The following is a 17,119-nucleotide window of genomic DNA, read 5'->3' as shown; positions in this document are numbered from 1 at the left end:
ACTACATAGACCGTAGCCTATGGAATATTGTCATAATTTTTTGTGTTTTATTATGATTACTGGAAAACAATTTGGTTTATATTTTTATTTAGTTATTTATGCTTTTACTTGAAATCAAACTTAATAAATATTATAATGATAATTTTATTTGTGGATTTGATTAACAAGTAGTAACACTAACACCATGTAATATTATCTTGTCGATTTTTATGATAATATTTTTAATTATAATTTAATTTAAAAAATTATATAAAATATATTTTTACGTAAAGAGGGCTGGCCTGGCAATCCCGTAGCCCATGTACTAACCATTTTCTGGCCCACACCAAAAATGGTCTAGCCTGGTCTGACCGGTCAAATTTCAAAGCCTGTATGAACTAGCCCGAATGGGGTGGGTCAGCCCATATTGACGTCTCTACACATAAGACATGTGAGTCTAGTTATTCAAACTCTATATATACGTTTAAATGTCTATTCGTGCATACTCAAAATTAAAAATCATAAATATCAATTAACGAAAGTTAATGACACATTTATGTATGTAAAATCGCTTTTTTCCCTTCCCTCCAAATTATTTTATTCTTATAACGCCTCACAGAGGCTTAATCTACCGTTAAATCACTCCTTTAATCAAACGGCAAATATCAACGATCCGCGCAAACTACATACAACCAATAAAAATCCCCCACGTGGATCCTTCAAAACTACAAATCGACAAAATCTCAACCGTCCTTTCTGCGTTCAAATCAACGGTCCAAATTCACGATCCGCGTCACTCCAAACCAACCAATCAAAACTCAAACCCCAAAAAAACAAACTCTATAAAATGTCCGCCTTTTCCTCTTCTTCCCTCCATCAACAAACTCAAATTCCTCAATTCAAATCTCTTTTTTACTCAAAACCCACTTTCAGATTCTCAATTTCAGTTCCAATGGCACCTAAAGCAGCAGAGAAAAAGCCAGCAGAGAAGAAGCCAACAGAGGAGAAAAAGGCTGAAAAAACCCCAAAAGCAGGGAAGAAGTTACCAAAAGAATCAGGTTCTTCTGGTGCTGATAAGAAGAAGAAGAGATCTAAGAAGAGTGTTGAAACCTACAAGATCTACATCTTCAAGGTTCTGAAACAAGTTCACCCAGATATCGGAATTTCAAGCAAATCTATGGGTATTATGAACAGTTTCATCAATGATATATTTGAGAAACTTGCTCAGGAGTCATCAAGATTGGCTAGGATTAACAAGAAGCCTACAATCACTTCAAGGGAAATTCAGACTGCTGTTAGGCTTGTTTTGCCTGGTGAGTTGGCTAAACATGCTGTTTCTGAAGGAACTAAGGCTGTTACTAAGTTTACTAGTTCTTAGATGTAATGGGGTGTTGTGGGGTAATTGGTATTTTGGGGAATGTAAAGGTAGTTGCTTATGTTTGGTTGAAAAATCTATGTTAGATTTGTAGGTTTTGGTTGTACTTGAATTTTACAGTAATGAATATGAATGAATGTGTGTTTTCTCCAATGCAGCTGCTTCTGTTATATTTTCTTTTTTGTATGTTATTGAATTTGGGTTGATTATCTACCATTCATGTTGATATGAGGAAAAAAGAAGGAACAAACCTTTTGTGCTGTTTCTGAATCTTAAGCAAAGTAACAATACTTACAAATCAGAATCTGTTATATATACATGAAAGAAAAATTGTGTTGTCTTGCCAACAGGGGAAGACCTTAGATGGCATTCATTCAATTTCAGCATGTACATAATCAATAAAGATGAAATTCTTCTGAAATTCGTGTAGAACGTATGCCGACCCAGCACTTAAAATTGCTAATGAACCCAAGATAATACGTAGGTTAACATCTGCAGGAATGCCTGCAGTTGCACAACATATCACTACTGCACCAATTAGTAACTTCTGCAACTTCTCGAATGTGTAGTAAGCATTTTTGCAAGATGAACATTTGAGTGTGTGTTGTTCGAATCTGTCCATCATCTGTAAAGTTGTGAAGTTTTAGAATAAGGAACAATTCAAGAAAACATTTAATTGTTTGTATGCTTTTGGTTAACCATCACCAACTTGTTTGGGATTGAGGCGTAGTAGTAGTAGTTGTTGTGTGCTTTTGGTGGCATGAAAATTTGGCTTTAGTCACAATGGACCATAGGAAGAGTAGCAGATTGGAGTCCAAGAATCAGTACCTGGCGTTTGGATAAGACAGTAGATGGCAGTGGTTGATCGTCTGTGCTACCAAACCATTCAGGTTGACTATTGCCATGCCGTCTAAGCCAATTTCGGAACGCCAAGACGAAACGATCAGCTTGAGTGGGTGTAAATGTGAGTTTTGTATACTCCTTGTTGACATCAGTACCATTCTCCTTTGACTTTGAAAGAAAGACTTTTTCTTGACCTTGAAGAACAATCATATCCCCATCATATACCTTATTTGAAGTCCAGTGTTCTTGCCATCTTGGAAAAACCTATTGCCAACACATCATGAAAATTCTTAGTCATTATGATAAATATTACCATTGAACCCTGAGAATTCATCGTCCTTCCAACACCCAACCGAATATTAAAGAAGTTTAAAAAGGCATCAGGAGCAGTTACAGCATCTACTAGAGGCAGAAGAACCAAGAGTTCACCATCCCTACTTTATGTGACCTCTTAACCTCACAAGTATGGTTGCGAGATACTTAAGGAAAGTGTAGATCATTTTGATCCAAGATATACAATTTTCCCACCATGAATATGAGCTTCTATCTAAATCATTTGCGGTGTCTCTTAGATAACAAAGTATCAGCACATTGAGAGAGTAGAAGTCATATGTCAACTTGGCTCATCCAGTTTACGTTATTTCTAACTTTAATGAATACAACATGATCTAATTGTGTCTTACCCCAACTATGGAAGAGCTGCTGAAGCACATAAGCTCAGCGACACATTGAAGAGTAGAATTTCCTGAGATGATTGTAAAATGGAAGCATTATTACCTGCCACCAAGCAGGCCCAGGCACTGTAAATTGGAAGAAGTTTCGAGCACTACAAACAATTGACCGGGTCTTTCCTGGTGCCATAGGTACATTAAAGGAACAAATCCATATCACCCACTTCTGATCACCCACAATTGGAAGCTTTGTGTCGATCTCTATTCTGCAAAAAATTCCAATGAGATCTTAGTCATACTAATTGCAGCATGGATGGAGCTAATATTTACATAGAAAAGGTTATTCATACAAAGCTATAAAGACATGTACACCAACAACATGGCGAACTTCCATCTATTGATGTGCAAAGCCTCATACGAACCATGCAGCAGGTCTGGAAAGCTATCAACCCATGATTTCTATATAAAAATCCTTTACGCTAGATGATCAAAACAATTGATATCATTTATTAACCTTAAAGAACCCAAGTCTTGAACAGGATATAATGCCCACAACCATAAGAGTATAGATACATAATGCTACTAATGTCTCGTTTTGTTGGCAGATAACATCACTCTGTGAAGAAGGAGAAAGAGAAAAGTGATGCAACCATATCTACCTAAAGATGATTAATTACTATTGATTGATACATGATGGCTTGCCTTGATAGTCAAGAAAGATGATCTACTTTAAGATGTCAAACTTACTTATTCATTGAGTAACAAGGTGCGACAAATGTTGCAGTAATTTTTGGTTTATCATTGTTTGCACCAGCAAAACCCCAAGGTCCAGATGCCTCCATCTTGAATGGCAAGGGCTTTGCTCTATCTCGCCTTCCAGTAACCTGTAAAATATCAATAAATAAGTTAAAAGACTTGTGTTGTTGGACACGCTAAGCAAGCTGCAGCAGTATCACTCTAGTAAAAAATGCACATCTATTTATACACTGTATTCTGTTGTCTTATACCTGAAGCCCTTTGCTAATATTAAAGTCATTTAGCCACAGAAAGATGAAAGCTCTACTTCAGAGCTTTCTGAAATTTATATTTACAGATACACACAACATTGTCTGTTTAGGTATTTTTAAGGACTGTCTGGCACGCTGTTCAGTATCCAGACTCCAGAGAGCCTAATCCTGTCAGCTGAATATGAAACAACATCCGAGTCAAAGCATGCTGTTCAGCATCCAGACTCTGGAGAGCCTAATCCTGTCAGCTTCATCTTTTAAGATGGTAAGATCGAAAAACTATCCATAAATTGATAAAAGTAGCACTGAAGTCATAGAGTGATAGTTAAGATTCCCGTGGTATACTTCTACCTATTGCTCTCCAAGTATGTCTTTACCTAATAATTGCACATAAAGTAAGGTTATGAAAATTTGTATAAAACAATGAGCAACACTCAAAAGTAACAACCTTTATACCATCCGTTCCATATAAAGAGAAAATCCTCCAAGGAACGACCTTAAATGCGTCATATATGTTTTGGCCAAGCACAGCGAGCTACTTGTCTCAGAAGCTCAAAAAGCACATTCTTCACATGTAAAACAGTTTGAACACAAGCTATTGCTAGTCAAGCTTGTTTTAGGAACTTGAGGGCAATTTTGGTCCTAAACAATAGAGAATGACCACGGGTTTTAAGAGACACAAGATAGATAATAAGATTGACAGCTTCATTAGTAATAAATGTAACTGATTATTGTGCTTCTTGACCAATTTAATGCTATTGCTAGTCAAGATGGAGTAGAACTGTTTTTCCCAAAGAGATGCATATGTACAGAAGAGAAAAGAAGAAGTCCCTTTCCTGCATATCTGATTATTGCGCTTCTTGACTTCTCTGTCCAACCCCACCAACATTCTCTGATTTATCAATTCCCATTTCTGATTGGCTACAGTAACTAACACGCCTTTCACCAGCCTGACGTCACGTCCATATCTCTGCTGAGTCTTGCATGATCAATATTCTATCCAAGTTTACAGGCATCACTTATTTATTCCTTTTTCAGTTATCTAGTTGTTTAGACCCAAGTCCCCAACTAAATACACCACATTCTATATAGTAAACTTACATAAGCCCCTCTCTTTGAATGGGATGGTGTCTTATCTAAAAGTTCAATCAACAACAAAACACTGTCTCAATGATCTCATAGCACTTAATCAAAAGATTACCTCCCTTTTACCCATTAGCTTAAAATGTATCCCTGATAATTGATATTCTTTTTAGAATCTTCGGCTAATATAGCAGATCAACTATAGTGCTACGGAAGGAGTCTCTATTGCATAATTTGGGAGTGGCTATCTAAAATAGTGGAAAAAATAAGTTTGTACAGTTAAGAGCTTCAGTTTGCCGATTGAGCTAATCTTTGGTCTTTCTCTGAAGGCCCAAATCAAGGTTAGTAACCAGTTTGCGCTAGGCTCCATATTGCAAATTAGTTGAACTCACTTCAGCTTGAGCTATCTTACTAGCTTGAACAACATATCATGGTTGTCTAATACTATAGTTATTCTCAACTTAACGTGCAAGTAGTAGAGCGAAATTTGATCTACACTTGTAAAGTAGTCACGCTGAGTTTGAGTACTAACACATAGCTTAGTCAACTTGATAATTAATTATGGAAGAAGTAGAAAAAACCTTGGGTCTGAAAGTGGATTCTTAATTATATTAGAAGCCAAAAGGGAACAAAAAAGTTGCAAAAAGTACCTTGTGATGCGCAAAATCAATGTGAGAAGGATCGGAGACGTTCTCCATGAGAGTGTCATAGCCATAAAACAGATCACGCTGAATTGTCACTGTTGCAAACTCAGGCTTGTCAAAATCTTCAGGCAACCTAGAAATATCCCATCAAACAACTAATCAAAATTATTTTAAATCCACTAAAAGTATATACTTAGGTTACCAATTATAATATAAACCAAAACAGCCTCATTATCTTGATCAATGCATTCTCAAAATTATTTTTTGGGGAATGAGATTTGATCCTTCAACCACACATGAAGGACCTCAACCAACTGAGCTACCCTCTCAGCGCACCAAATCAGCCTCGTTATCGAACAATAGCTCAATAAAATAAGAAGAATATTTTAAACAAGTCACTATACTAAAAATAACTGATTAGTGTAATATAAACTTAATCCACTATAGTATAGATAACCGATTAGTATAATATAAACTTAAGCCACTATAGTAAAGATAATTGATTAGTATAATATAAACTAAGTTGCTATAGTAGAGACAACTGATTATTATAAATATAAACTTACTATAGTAAAGATAATTGATAAGTACAATAATATAAGTTGTTACAGTAAAGACAGCCGATTAGTACAAATATAAAGATAATGGTTTGTGCCATGGAAGCAACCACTAATGCTTGGTAGGTTGTCTACATCACACCCCTTAGGGTGCGGCCTGCGTAAATATAGGATGCTTTGTGCACCGGGCTTCCCCTTTTTACTATAGTAAGGATAACTGATTAGTATAAATATAAATAAGTCACTATGGTAAAGATAACCGATTAGTATAATATAAACTAAGTCACTATTGTAAAGATCACCATTCACTGATTAGTATAATATAAACTAAGTCACAATTGTAAAGATCACCATTCACTGATTAGTATAATATAAACTAAGTCACTATATAGTAAAGATAATCAATTAGTATAATATAACCTAACTTCACATGATTACTAAACAATCAGAGTATTAGTTTAATAAACTACTCAAGAATCAACAGAAACTTACATAGGTGGCTTTGTTGCCTGAGCTCTCTCCCAACCATTTTCATCAGGCCAAACAAAGAGTAATCCTTGAGAAACCATAGTTGGAAATCTAGTAGCACATGCTCTTGGAGACTGAAAAGCTTTAGCTTCAGGTCCTTGAGATGCAGCTTGAGGTATCCTTGTACAAGAACCACATCCATTAAATGACCATCCATGATATGAACACTGCAAATCCCCATTTTCATCTAATCTCCCTTCCTACAAACAAAAATAAAAAAACACCCATATATCAAAACCCTTTTTTTCTTCAACTTTATAGGAGTAAAGGGTCGAAAACACATATAAAGTATCTCAATTTTTTCGAGTTTCATACTGAACTATCACCAATTATAGGAAGCTCGTACCCGTGATAGTTCAGATATGAAACTCAAAAAATTCGGGATATATAGGTGTATTTTTTGACTCATTTTGAAGCAAAATTGAGAAGTGGGTCGATTGGAGTTGTACAGATAAAGGAGCAAGACGATGAGGGCATTTGTCATCTAAAGCAACCCACTGAGACCCAGATTTATCAAACCAGATAACTACATCACGATTAAGTAGCTGAAATGGTGTGGGTAAACTCGGGTCGAGATCTTCAACTAATGAAACTGGGTACCAATGATCTCTCCAAGAGAATTTCGAGGACGAATCTTGTTCATCATTTTGTGTATCTTCAATATCACTAGATTTTGAATCTGGGTTTTGTTCTTCCTCTTCTTCTTCAGTAGCTGAAAAAGGTGTTGTTGTTGGGGGTGCAGCTACTCTAAAAGGAGATGAAATTGGCCTATTTTTTCTTCTTCTAATTCTAAGAAAATTGTGTGGTTTGAAAGGGATTGAAGGTAGAGAAGAATGTAAGGAAGATGAAATTGAAAGAATTTGAGGAGTTGGTAGTGGAGATAGTACCAACAGAGAAGAAACCATTGTTGAGTTACTGATGAAAATTGAGCTAATCAATTTTATTTGTTTGAGTTACTACTACATAAATGTTCAAGTGAAGAAGAAGAAGGATATGCGTGCAAGATATGAACAATGTGTTGAATTGAATTTGATGAGTTTTCTGGAAGTATGTTTGTGAGGGAGGCCCCAGAAAATGAAAGTTGTGGTGGTGGAGCTATAGGAAGAAGAAGAAACGATGAGTGGAGTGGTAAATACTCCTTCATCTTGTTAGAGTTTTTTGGTTTGACTACCTTAATTACGAAGTCGTCTTTGTTAGAGGGCTATTTATTTTTAATGTGAGATTTTTCTACACAAATTTAGATTTGTTCAGACTCTAATATGAATATTACACAACATATGAGAAACAAAAAAAATTGTGAAAGTAGAGAGGAGATAAAATCAATGGTTAAATGTCAATGGTAAATATTTCTATTAAACACTTTCAACTCAAAATTCGAAAATAATAATAATATTTCTAGTATGATTTTGGAGTAAGGAGAGGAAGATAATGAGCTTGAAATATTGTATCACTATATTTAGACAAGCTATTTCGTATAATTTCATAATATATCATATCATCATGTATTATATTATCTTATTTTGTATTTTATTTTAATAAAAATATACTAATATTTGAATATATTGTATCGTTATCCATCGTCATATAATGTCACAATCTATAATTTGAAGGATAAACTTACACGAAAATAGGATAAAGCTAAGATAGGAAAAAAGATAAAATAAAATTATTAAACAATAAGTATATGACAAAATGAGAAAGAAGAAAAATAAAATAACAATACAATCACACCAAATTGATGATTACACAAAATAAATTTTTTCCATATTACCTAATGATAAATTTAACAATACACTACAATAATAAGAAAGCCATTTTCTTTAATTTTAGAACTTATTTAAAAGATTTAAACAACCAAATATGGAAAATATGTAAACACACCCTAGTAGTAACAATTTTCTTCTTTGCTTTTTCTATTCAGGAAAAAAATAAATCTAGCTTCAACATTAAGGTGGTTGTATTCCCAATTTCCCACCAATGTTTAAAGTGTGTTTCCTTTTCTTTTAGTTCAATTTGGTATGAAAGTAAGTGGGAAAGAAGGAAAACAATTTGTCATATTTTGATGTTATCTAAAAAAGAGAATAAGAAAAACATGCCTTCTTCCATTTAAACCAAACCATAAAAAAAAAAAAGGGGCGGGGGGGGTTGAATCAATTTTCCCTTCCCTTTCTTTTTACCCTCATTTTCAAACTTTTAAGAGAAAATTCTAGCCCAGCTGCCATGCAGCATATTACATATTGTTGTTTGTGAACAATAAAGCAACATCACATTTACATGTCTGAAAATCTCTAAAAGAACAATTTTTCTTGTAACAGTGGTGTCCAAGCCAGCTATCTGCTCCTCGATCACTCTCAAACATGCAAATTTCCTCCAGAGTTTTCGATAACAATGGTGTCCAGGCCAGCTAGGGGGCTCCTGGATCACTCTCAAACATTCTAATTTCTCCTGAGCCAGTTTCAACAGACTCTCGTTATTATCTCTTTTCATTAAATAGAAAGAAAGGGGAAATCTAGAGTGACTTCAATAACTAGCAAAACTAATATCTAATCTAGAAAGATATTATTTCTTAGGGTATGTTTGATGATCAGGTCCAATATCACGCGATCCTGTGTTGATGTAAGGACCACGAAACGTCGCCTGGGGTGGCAATGGCTTTGATGAATCAATGACTGGAGTTGCCCTTGATGATCTTGACCTGAATTGAAACAATGATAACTTTCAATTAAGCAAAATAATATGAAAGTTCACCTCTTCATTTTTTGACAAGCAATCAAGTTTTGCTTACGCCATGTAAAACGGAAAGGATAAGCCAGCAGATGCAAAGACTAGCAAGCCTGTGGCAACAATGACATTACGCTTCCGAGACATCAAGTGAAGATAAAGTAGGAAGTTTGAGTATCCTACAACTGGGAGAAAGAAAAAAGAAGAGAACACAGGTTAAGAGATGTCAAACACGGCAATAGCACTACGTTCAGGCACAACTTCAACATATATTTCTGCAATACACAACTGTTTGAAGGTTGCTCCAACAATATCACACAGGTTAAGAGACGTAAAAGACGGCATGAATAGTAGGATTACGTTCCCTTAAACATATCTTTCTGCTATACATAACAGTTCAAAGGTGACTTGAACAATATTTATAATGGTTAAGAGACATCCAAGATGTCATGAATAATAAGATTACGTTCAGGAACTACAGTTACCATTATCAAAAGAAAAAAGAAAAAAAGATTACGTTCAGGAACATTTGCAACGTATCATGCTGCTAAGTGATGCAGGGACAGAGGCTTTCTCCTTCGGTCACTACTAATGACAACAGTGGTTTTATTCATAAACCATTGGGTTGTAACCGATTGAGCTCTGATATGAAGAATCCTTGTCAATTTATCGAATTCAAATTTTACAGATTTAGGAGAATGATTTCCCAATGCCATGTCATTGATATCAGAACATAAGACAGAAAAATCCATTGGTTGTATTCTTTATCACCTACAACTGCGGGTACTAATGCTAAAAGAAATGATATACCTATGCTTTGTCAAAGATACAATTAGTAGATAATATCTACTCTAATTTCTCTATGTTATATTTTGTGCTTTAGTTTATCCTACGAAATCAAATTCTAAACGACAAACTTAAAACAGTTTTCTAATGGGCCCAGAAAAGCTTAGGACAAAATACTGTCTTTCTTTGTCCTTTTTATTGATAAAGAGTAACAATATACTGCCTTAAGACAATTCTTTCAACAGTTTTAAGAAGTAAACTTTTTTAGGTGAAATATAGCGAAAATATAAGTGTTTAGCAGTACAGGGGGACAAAGTTAGTAATAGAGTACCATCTTGTGGTTGATGCACATAGAGAAGTCATTAGTAGGTTGAACAACTCTTAACAACTTGAGTTGCCTAATACCACCTCTCAAGCAAGGGTGACTGCCAGCTATTCCCCATCATCTTTACTAAAAGGTGAAAGTATGTCAAAGTCAATGACAATATGGACTTAAAAGGTCTAACATCAGAGATGCTACTCATTTGTCAGGATGCGCTGGTGGTCTGACCTTGGGCTGAAAGGCATGAATGGTCACAGACTCACAGTGAATGAGCTGTTACAGAATACATTCCCATGGACATTTGGTATCAAGGAAGAAGAACTGGGGAAAGGATTTTTTCAATCTTACCTAAATTTTGGCTCTTTACATCTCTTATACTGAATGTTTTGAGAACACACTACTTTAACCTGAGACAATGACACGTTATATAACAACAACAACAACAACAGCATACCCAGTGAAATCCCACAAAGTGGGTCTGGGGAGGGTAAAGTGTACGCAGACCTTACCACTACCTCGTGGAGGTAGAGAGGCTGTTTCCGGTGGACCCTCGGCTCAAGTACATCCAAACCAAGCAAGAGAAGAGGAAATATTATATATAGCATACATCCAATAAGAAAAAAAGTGCATAATCAACAACGGAGACAATAACATCAAGAAAATACTGTGAGAGGCGAAGCGCAGTAAACAACATATGACTATAGGATCACAGACAAGAACTACAAGTGTCAGGCTAGGACTACTACAAACCCTACCAACCCATACCCTCACAAGGAAAGACAACCCGCTAACCCTACTAACCTTCAACCTTAATACGCGACCTCCACTCCTTCCTATCTAGAGCCATGTCCTCGGTGATGTGAAGCTGAGCCAAGTCCTGTCTAATCACCTCTCCCCAATACTTCCTAGGCCTACCTCTACCCCTCCGCGTACCCTCTACCACCAGCCCCTCGCACCTCCTCACTGGAGCGTCTGCGCACCGCCTCTTCACATGCCCAAACCATCTCAGTCTCGCTTCCCTCAGCTTGTCCACCACAGGGGCCACTCCCACCTTCTCCCGGATAACCTCATTCCTAATCTTATCGCTCCTAGTGTGCCCACACATCCATCTCAACATCCTCATCTCCGCAACATGCAATTTTTGAACATGTGAGTTCTTGACTGGCCAACACTCCGCTCCATACAACTAGGCCGGTCTAACTACCACTCTGTAGAACTTACCTTTAAGTTTAGGTGGAACTTTCTTATCACACAAGACTCCAGAAGCAAGCCTCCATTTCATCCAAGCAGCCCCTATGCGATGTGTGACATCATCGTCATCGTCAATGACACGTTATATAGCCATACTGAATACCCCATCTATCTTCACTGAAGGACAGATAATAATACAGAGCAAACACCAAAACATTCTCAATTCCATTGACTAAACTTTAAATAGTACAAGAAAACATTTATATATTCCTTGTCAAAGGAAAAAGTTTTGAACTATTCATTATCATGCATGATTAATATAATTCAGTTGCTTCATACATCGTATACAAGAACAACATACTTAGTGAAATTCCACGAGTGGGCTTCATACATCGTATAAAATGTGTATATTACTTATGGATTCGATCTGCAAATTTATACTAAGGAAGGGATTTTCCATCTAATGCGAACCTCTCTCAACCTACTGATACCATTCCCATCATGATTGAGAACTCCCAATTTTGGATCCACTATCCCCACTATAACTCCTATTTTTGATGGACTTATTAATTAAGCTATTAGGAAAATGCCTTCGAAGCACCAAAGGATGTGGCCTAGTGGTCAATGAAGTGGGAACAAACTTTGGAGACTAGTGTCCATATCCCAAAGACAAAAAAGTCTAGGTGTTTTTTCCATCTACTAAACTTAGGTTAGCAAAGTTAAATGGTACCTATGCTTGTGGGAAATAGCGGGTACCCATGTACTAGTCGAGATGCATACAAGCTGGCCCAGACAAAATTCATATAAGAATTTTTTTTAAAAAAAAAAAAAACCATCCAAAGAGATTTTGAGAGGCATTGGAACAAGCGGTGTGTCATGAGATGACGTACGCATTACACATTTCTTATTTGCTAATGACACAAATTTCCAATGAATCTCAACAAATCAAAGCATTGTTTGAAATGCTAATACAGTTTGAGGCAGTATCCGGTTTGAGCATTAACATGAGAAAGCAAGAACCGGTTTGGAAGGTGCACAAATATACACATCATTGTTAAGGTGAAAACGCACAAGGTAGTTGAACTTTTCACAAATATTGGTCTTGTTAGGAGGGAGGTTCAACTTTCAAGGATGGTTAACTTCCGAAACTAGAGATTTGTAAGAAAGGAGATTAGAGCGGTGGCTGGAACAATACCTCTCTAAAGGAAGGACTACGATTGAAGCAACATTATCAAGTATACCACATGGTCTTATGTCTTTTGTCTAGACATCTGTAGGAATTAATGAGGAACTTGTTACAGGATGATAGTAATGGAGAGCACCAGCATGTTAACTATGATAAGGTCACCTCGAGCTGGGTATTCATAGAACAGAGATCTTTAACCGAACACTATCCGGGAGATGGTTATGGAGGTATTCAAACGAAGTCTTGAAAAGCAAGCCATGCAGAGGAAGGTAATCTCTACAAAATACAGTAGCAACAATTTGGTTGGTTAACAAAGGAGGTTGTCTTCGACATACAGAATGAGTTTGCAGGCAGGGACTAGTAAGTTTAAAACAGGATTTACCAAGTTTATAGAAATCTATAGTAAAAATAAAAGTGGACTACAGTTCTGGCTTGACTGATGATGTAGAGAAAATACCGAGAAAGATATTTCTCACAGGTAAATGAATGAAAGCATATTGTGGATCAGAAAATGTAGTCGTGGCCACTATAGTCAATATTCACTCTTAGGTATCTCATTCATAATAAAAAGAAAAAGAATGCATCTTGGCACCAAACCTTGAATGCATCATTTCAGAAATGATCTATGTAGCTTAACTAGTTATAGATTAAACCGAACCCAGTATTTTCAACATGTGACAAACACTTCAACAACAGGCAGTGTAATCCCACAAAGTGGAGTTCGGGGAGGATAGACTATATGCAGACATTACTCTTACCTCGGAGGTAGAGAGACGGTTTCTGATAGACCTTCAGCTCAACGAAGAAAAACAGTACAAAAATGAAGAAGCCCTAACAAAATAGTATACTCCTGAACAATAATGACAACAAGATAATACGATAACCGAAGTAGCAGCAATAGCAAATGGTAACCAAACACAAAGGTAAGAAACTACTAGAGTAATACTATGACTAATGGTATGGAAAGGAGCCCACAAAGTTAAATTCACCAAATATTATACACTCATAATTTCAAATCAAGTTTAAATCTTATATCCGCCTCTGATGATTTCAGTACATTACAAGTAGTAGCCTACAAAGTTTCATCAATCAAATGTCAATTTTCCCCAAAAATGCTAAACGATCAAAAAGTAAAAAAGTTCAGATACTCAACCAACTGAGCTACGATTATCCGAATGATAAATTCCGAGAGTCGTAATCCTAGTAGGAGAGTGAATTCCAAGAAAAAATAAAACTTTACCAGGAAGAATCTGAGGAACCGGGAAAATGGAATTCTCCGACTAACAATCGCCGGCGAACTGAAGCTTTTTCGGCTCCGATGGTCTCTTCTTCTCTATCGGCTGTACCCGACCCGCTTGATAATTTTGATGTTGTTTGCTAAATGGACCATTATCTTTTCCCCTATATTTTTTTTTCTTAAACTATTTTTCCAATTTTATTACTCTCACATTTCATTAAGAATATATACATATATTATATACAGTAATAAATAATAAAAGTACAAGATTAATTATTTTAAATTTAGAAGTATATTGTTTTTTAATGGAAATAACATCTTGATGTTTAAAAAATAAATAACGTGTGCATATATCATCATATCTTTTTCAAATTTTACTTATGAAATTATATATTGAATATTTTATTATTATAATAAATTCATCTTATTTATGATAAATATGTAATCATAAAAACAATTAATATATATTAACTTCAAAACTCTATAAAAAGTTATAAAGTTCAAACTTTAAAGACTATAAAGTAAATATAATAAAGACATATAAAGAGGTATGGATATATTATTCAGCTTTGTATTAATAATATAAAATAAATTGAATTGATTTCTTATTTATATATATAAAACAAAAAGATGTTTAAAACTTTTTAAAACCACTTACAAATTTGCATGTTTGAGTAAATTATAATCTATTTGCTTAATTTCGATCTCAAAGAAATTACTTGTGAATTGCTTGTTTAAGTTATTTGCAAACTCCTTGCTTATCTCAAAAAAATTGTATAATAAACATTCGCAATATTATTTTTATAACATAATCATGAACATATCTCTGCATCCTCCTAAAAAAAAATTGAATTTATCTCTGCACTAGATGATATATTTCTATAACTACATAAATCTCATGGCAGGTTAAAAACACAAATTTAATTTTTGAAAAAATATTAAAAACATTTCTACAAATTATTATTTTCGTCTTCAAATTATTGACAATTTTAAAAATATTTTTTTACTTAACTAATTAAACTTAGATACACTCTGATTTACCACATAATATAACAAAAGGCCTCAAATTCATGTATGAGCATGAAATTCTTAATAAAAAGTCTAGAAAAGTGTTAAAAACACTCTAAACTTGATAAAAAATTTGGGGCGTATTTCCCTCATAATGCTAAATTAAGAGTGTATTTAAGTTCATTTAGTCAAATAAACGAATGTTCTTATAGTTCGAGAATTAAACTAAAAAAACTTCACATCCAAAATAAGAGTTTTGTCAATACTTTTTCTCTTTTAAATCCTATATCAGATTAAATTATATCACATAAATTGGGACAAAATCGTGAAGTATCATATGTACCCATAGGTTAAACGCGTTTGGAGTGTTTTCAATATTTCTCTGTTAAATTAAACGATACCGTATCATACTTACCCTAGGTTAAACACGTGTAATTTTTCACTTTAAAAGTTCACCATCTCACCGTTCCCAGATTTAACTCACTACGAAACACATCGGCAAAAAAACCATGACCCACTCACGCTCTCGGGAAAAATCCACCACCGCCGTGAACCACCGTACAAACTCCCTCAAGTCACCGGAAAATTCAACGCTACCGATCACCAAAACAATCACAAAATCTGCAGAAACTCACAGACTTTTCTCCGAAAACGACGAAATCGCACTCCTCAAAACCCTCTCACAATCCCCAAACAACAACGGCCTCCGTACCGGAAACTTCACCGATGCACAGATCGCGAATAAGCTGAAGAAACTGAAAGAGAAGTACCACAAGCTGGCTAGATCCAAATCCCAAATCAAAACTCCACACGACGGCGAGATTTACGAAATTGGGCGAAAGATTTGGGGTCGAAATGCAGCTAAGGGAAAGGAATTATTAGTAGTAGAAGAAGAAGATCATGATGAAGATGAAGATGTGAATTTGGATGATTTTTCGTTTTTGGTGAATGAAATGACAATGGTGTTTCAGAGGAATGAGTATTGTAAAGAAGGGTTAAGGAAATTGGGGAAGAAGAAACTGATGGAGATGAATGAGAAATGGATGGAGCTGAAATTGAAAGAATCTGAGCTTATGATGAATAAAACTCAGTTGTATCATGAAAATTTGAAAGTTGTTGTTGAAGGTTCAAAGGAGTAGCAATTAAATTACTAGTTGAATTGAGAGAATTTTAGATAGTTAGTTGAGTAATTCACAGGTGATGTGAACCTTCTAGATGCTTCTAATTCAGTCGATGAATGCTTTAATTTTTAGTTTGAAATTTTAGACAATATGAATATGATATCTTCCTCCCTTTCTAATGTTCATAGTTCTTCGTTTGTTCAAATGCCTAGAGTTTAACATGGTATCAGCGCATTCGATCCTGGCTATCTAGGAGTAGTGTTATAGCTTAGATTAGATATCCTTTAGCTATGTAGTTGAAGTGGTTGAAGATTGCAACAATGGCGATCACAAAGATTGTTCCTTTATACATTGGCCAGTCAGACGCTTCAGGAGCTGTGTTGATTCCCATTAAGTTGACAGGTTCAGAGAATTGTGGGATCTAGAGCAGGTCGATGAGGATTGCATTATTAGGGAAGAGAAGGTATAGTTTAGTTACAGGTCCTTGTACCATAGCTTAAAAGACATAGTAGGTCAAAGAGTGTTGGTTGCAGGCCAAACCTATCACTATGTTCACATGTTGGTGTGACTGTGATTGGGCTGCTTGTCCCCCAACACTAGAAGGTCCATTACAGGCTATGTAGTCAAGTTTGGTGAGTCTTTGGTGTCTTGGAAGCCTAAGAAACCTACCACTATGCTCACATGTTGGTGTGACTCCAACACTAGAAGTTCCATTACAGGCTATGTATTTGGTGAGTCTTGGTGTATTAGAAGTCTAAGAAACAACAGATTGTTTCCAGAAGCTCAGTTGGAGCGGAGTATAGAAGCCATTGTTAGGATTGTTACAAGTTCGTTAGATGATTTTTAGGATGACATGTGCA

General features: G+C 35.5%; 3 protein-coding genes across 3 annotated transcripts; 1 reads left to right on the top strand and 2 right to left on the bottom strand.

The window, feature by feature from the left end:
• The first annotated feature begins 874 nt into the window (after positions 1-874).
• On the top strand, positions 875-1,430 carry LOC125818283 (histone H2B.2). The gene has a single exon (XM_049497827.1). The coding sequence runs from the start codon at positions 932-934 to the stop codon at positions 1,355-1,357; it is 426 nt and encodes a 141-aa protein (XP_049353784.1). The 5' UTR covers positions 875-931; the 3' UTR covers positions 1,358-1,430.
• Positions 1,431-1,606: 176 nt separating this feature from the next.
• LOC125818053 (pheophorbide a oxygenase, chloroplastic) lies at positions 1,607-7,702 on the bottom strand. The gene is made up of 7 exons (XM_049497560.1): positions 7,137-7,702; positions 6,652-6,887; positions 5,609-5,735; positions 3,616-3,752; positions 2,975-3,134; positions 2,183-2,461; positions 1,607-1,979 (listed from the first exon to the last, which is right to left on the bottom strand). The coding sequence occupies exons 1-7, from the start codon at positions 7,590-7,592 to the stop codon at positions 1,725-1,727; spliced, it is 1,650 nt and encodes a 549-aa protein (XP_049353517.1). The 5' UTR covers positions 7,593-7,702; the 3' UTR covers positions 1,607-1,724.
• Positions 7,703-9,032: 1,330 nt separating this feature from the next.
• On the bottom strand, positions 9,033-14,276 carry LOC125818055 (uncharacterized). Its single transcript, XM_049497562.1, has 3 exons — positions 14,134-14,276; positions 9,473-9,593; positions 9,033-9,382 (listed from the first exon to the last, which is right to left on the bottom strand). Exons 2-3 carry the CDS (start codon positions 9,553-9,555, stop codon positions 9,247-9,249), a joined length of 219 nt encoding a protein of 72 aa, XP_049353519.1. The 5' UTR covers positions 9,556-9,593; positions 14,134-14,276; the 3' UTR covers positions 9,033-9,246.
• Positions 14,277-17,119: the final 2,843 nt, after the last annotated feature.

This window comes from Solanum verrucosum, unplaced genomic scaffold (genome assembly GCF_900185275.1).
Source record: "Solanum verrucosum unplaced genomic scaffold, falcon-dt-bn FXZP01000253.1, whole genome shotgun sequence".
NCBI lineage: Eukaryota > Viridiplantae > Streptophyta > Magnoliopsida > Solanales > Solanaceae > Solanum > Solanum verrucosum.
Note: the sequence above shows the minus strand (reverse complement) of the source record. Positions and strands in the feature narration are given on the sequence as shown.

Excerpts from the sequence above, each read along its gene's own strand:
- LOC125818283 (XM_049497827.1), top strand. The coding sequence starts at position 932 with ATGGCACCTAAAGCAGCAGAGAAAAAGCCAGCAGAGAAGAAGCCAACA.
- LOC125818053 (XM_049497560.1), bottom strand. The coding sequence starts at position 7,592 with ATGGTTTCTTCTCTGTTGGTACTATCTCCACTACCAACTCCTCAAATT. Across the intron at positions 5,736-6,651 it reads CAGGCAACAAAGCCACCTAT|GTTGCCTGAAGATTTTGACA; the intron begins GTAAGTTTCTGT and ends GGATATTTCTAG. Across the intron at positions 3,135-3,615 it reads CCTTGTTACTCAATGAATAA|AATAGAGATCGACACAAAGC; the intron begins GTAAGTTTGACA and ends AATTTTTTGCAG.
- LOC125818055 (XM_049497562.1), bottom strand. The coding sequence starts at position 9,555 with ATGTCTCGGAAGCGTAATGTCATTGTTGCCACAGGCTTGCTAGTCTTT. Across the intron at positions 9,383-9,472 it reads TCCTTTCCGTTTTACATGGC|GTCAAGATCATCAAGGGCAA; the intron begins GTAAGCAAAACT and ends GTTTCAATTCAG.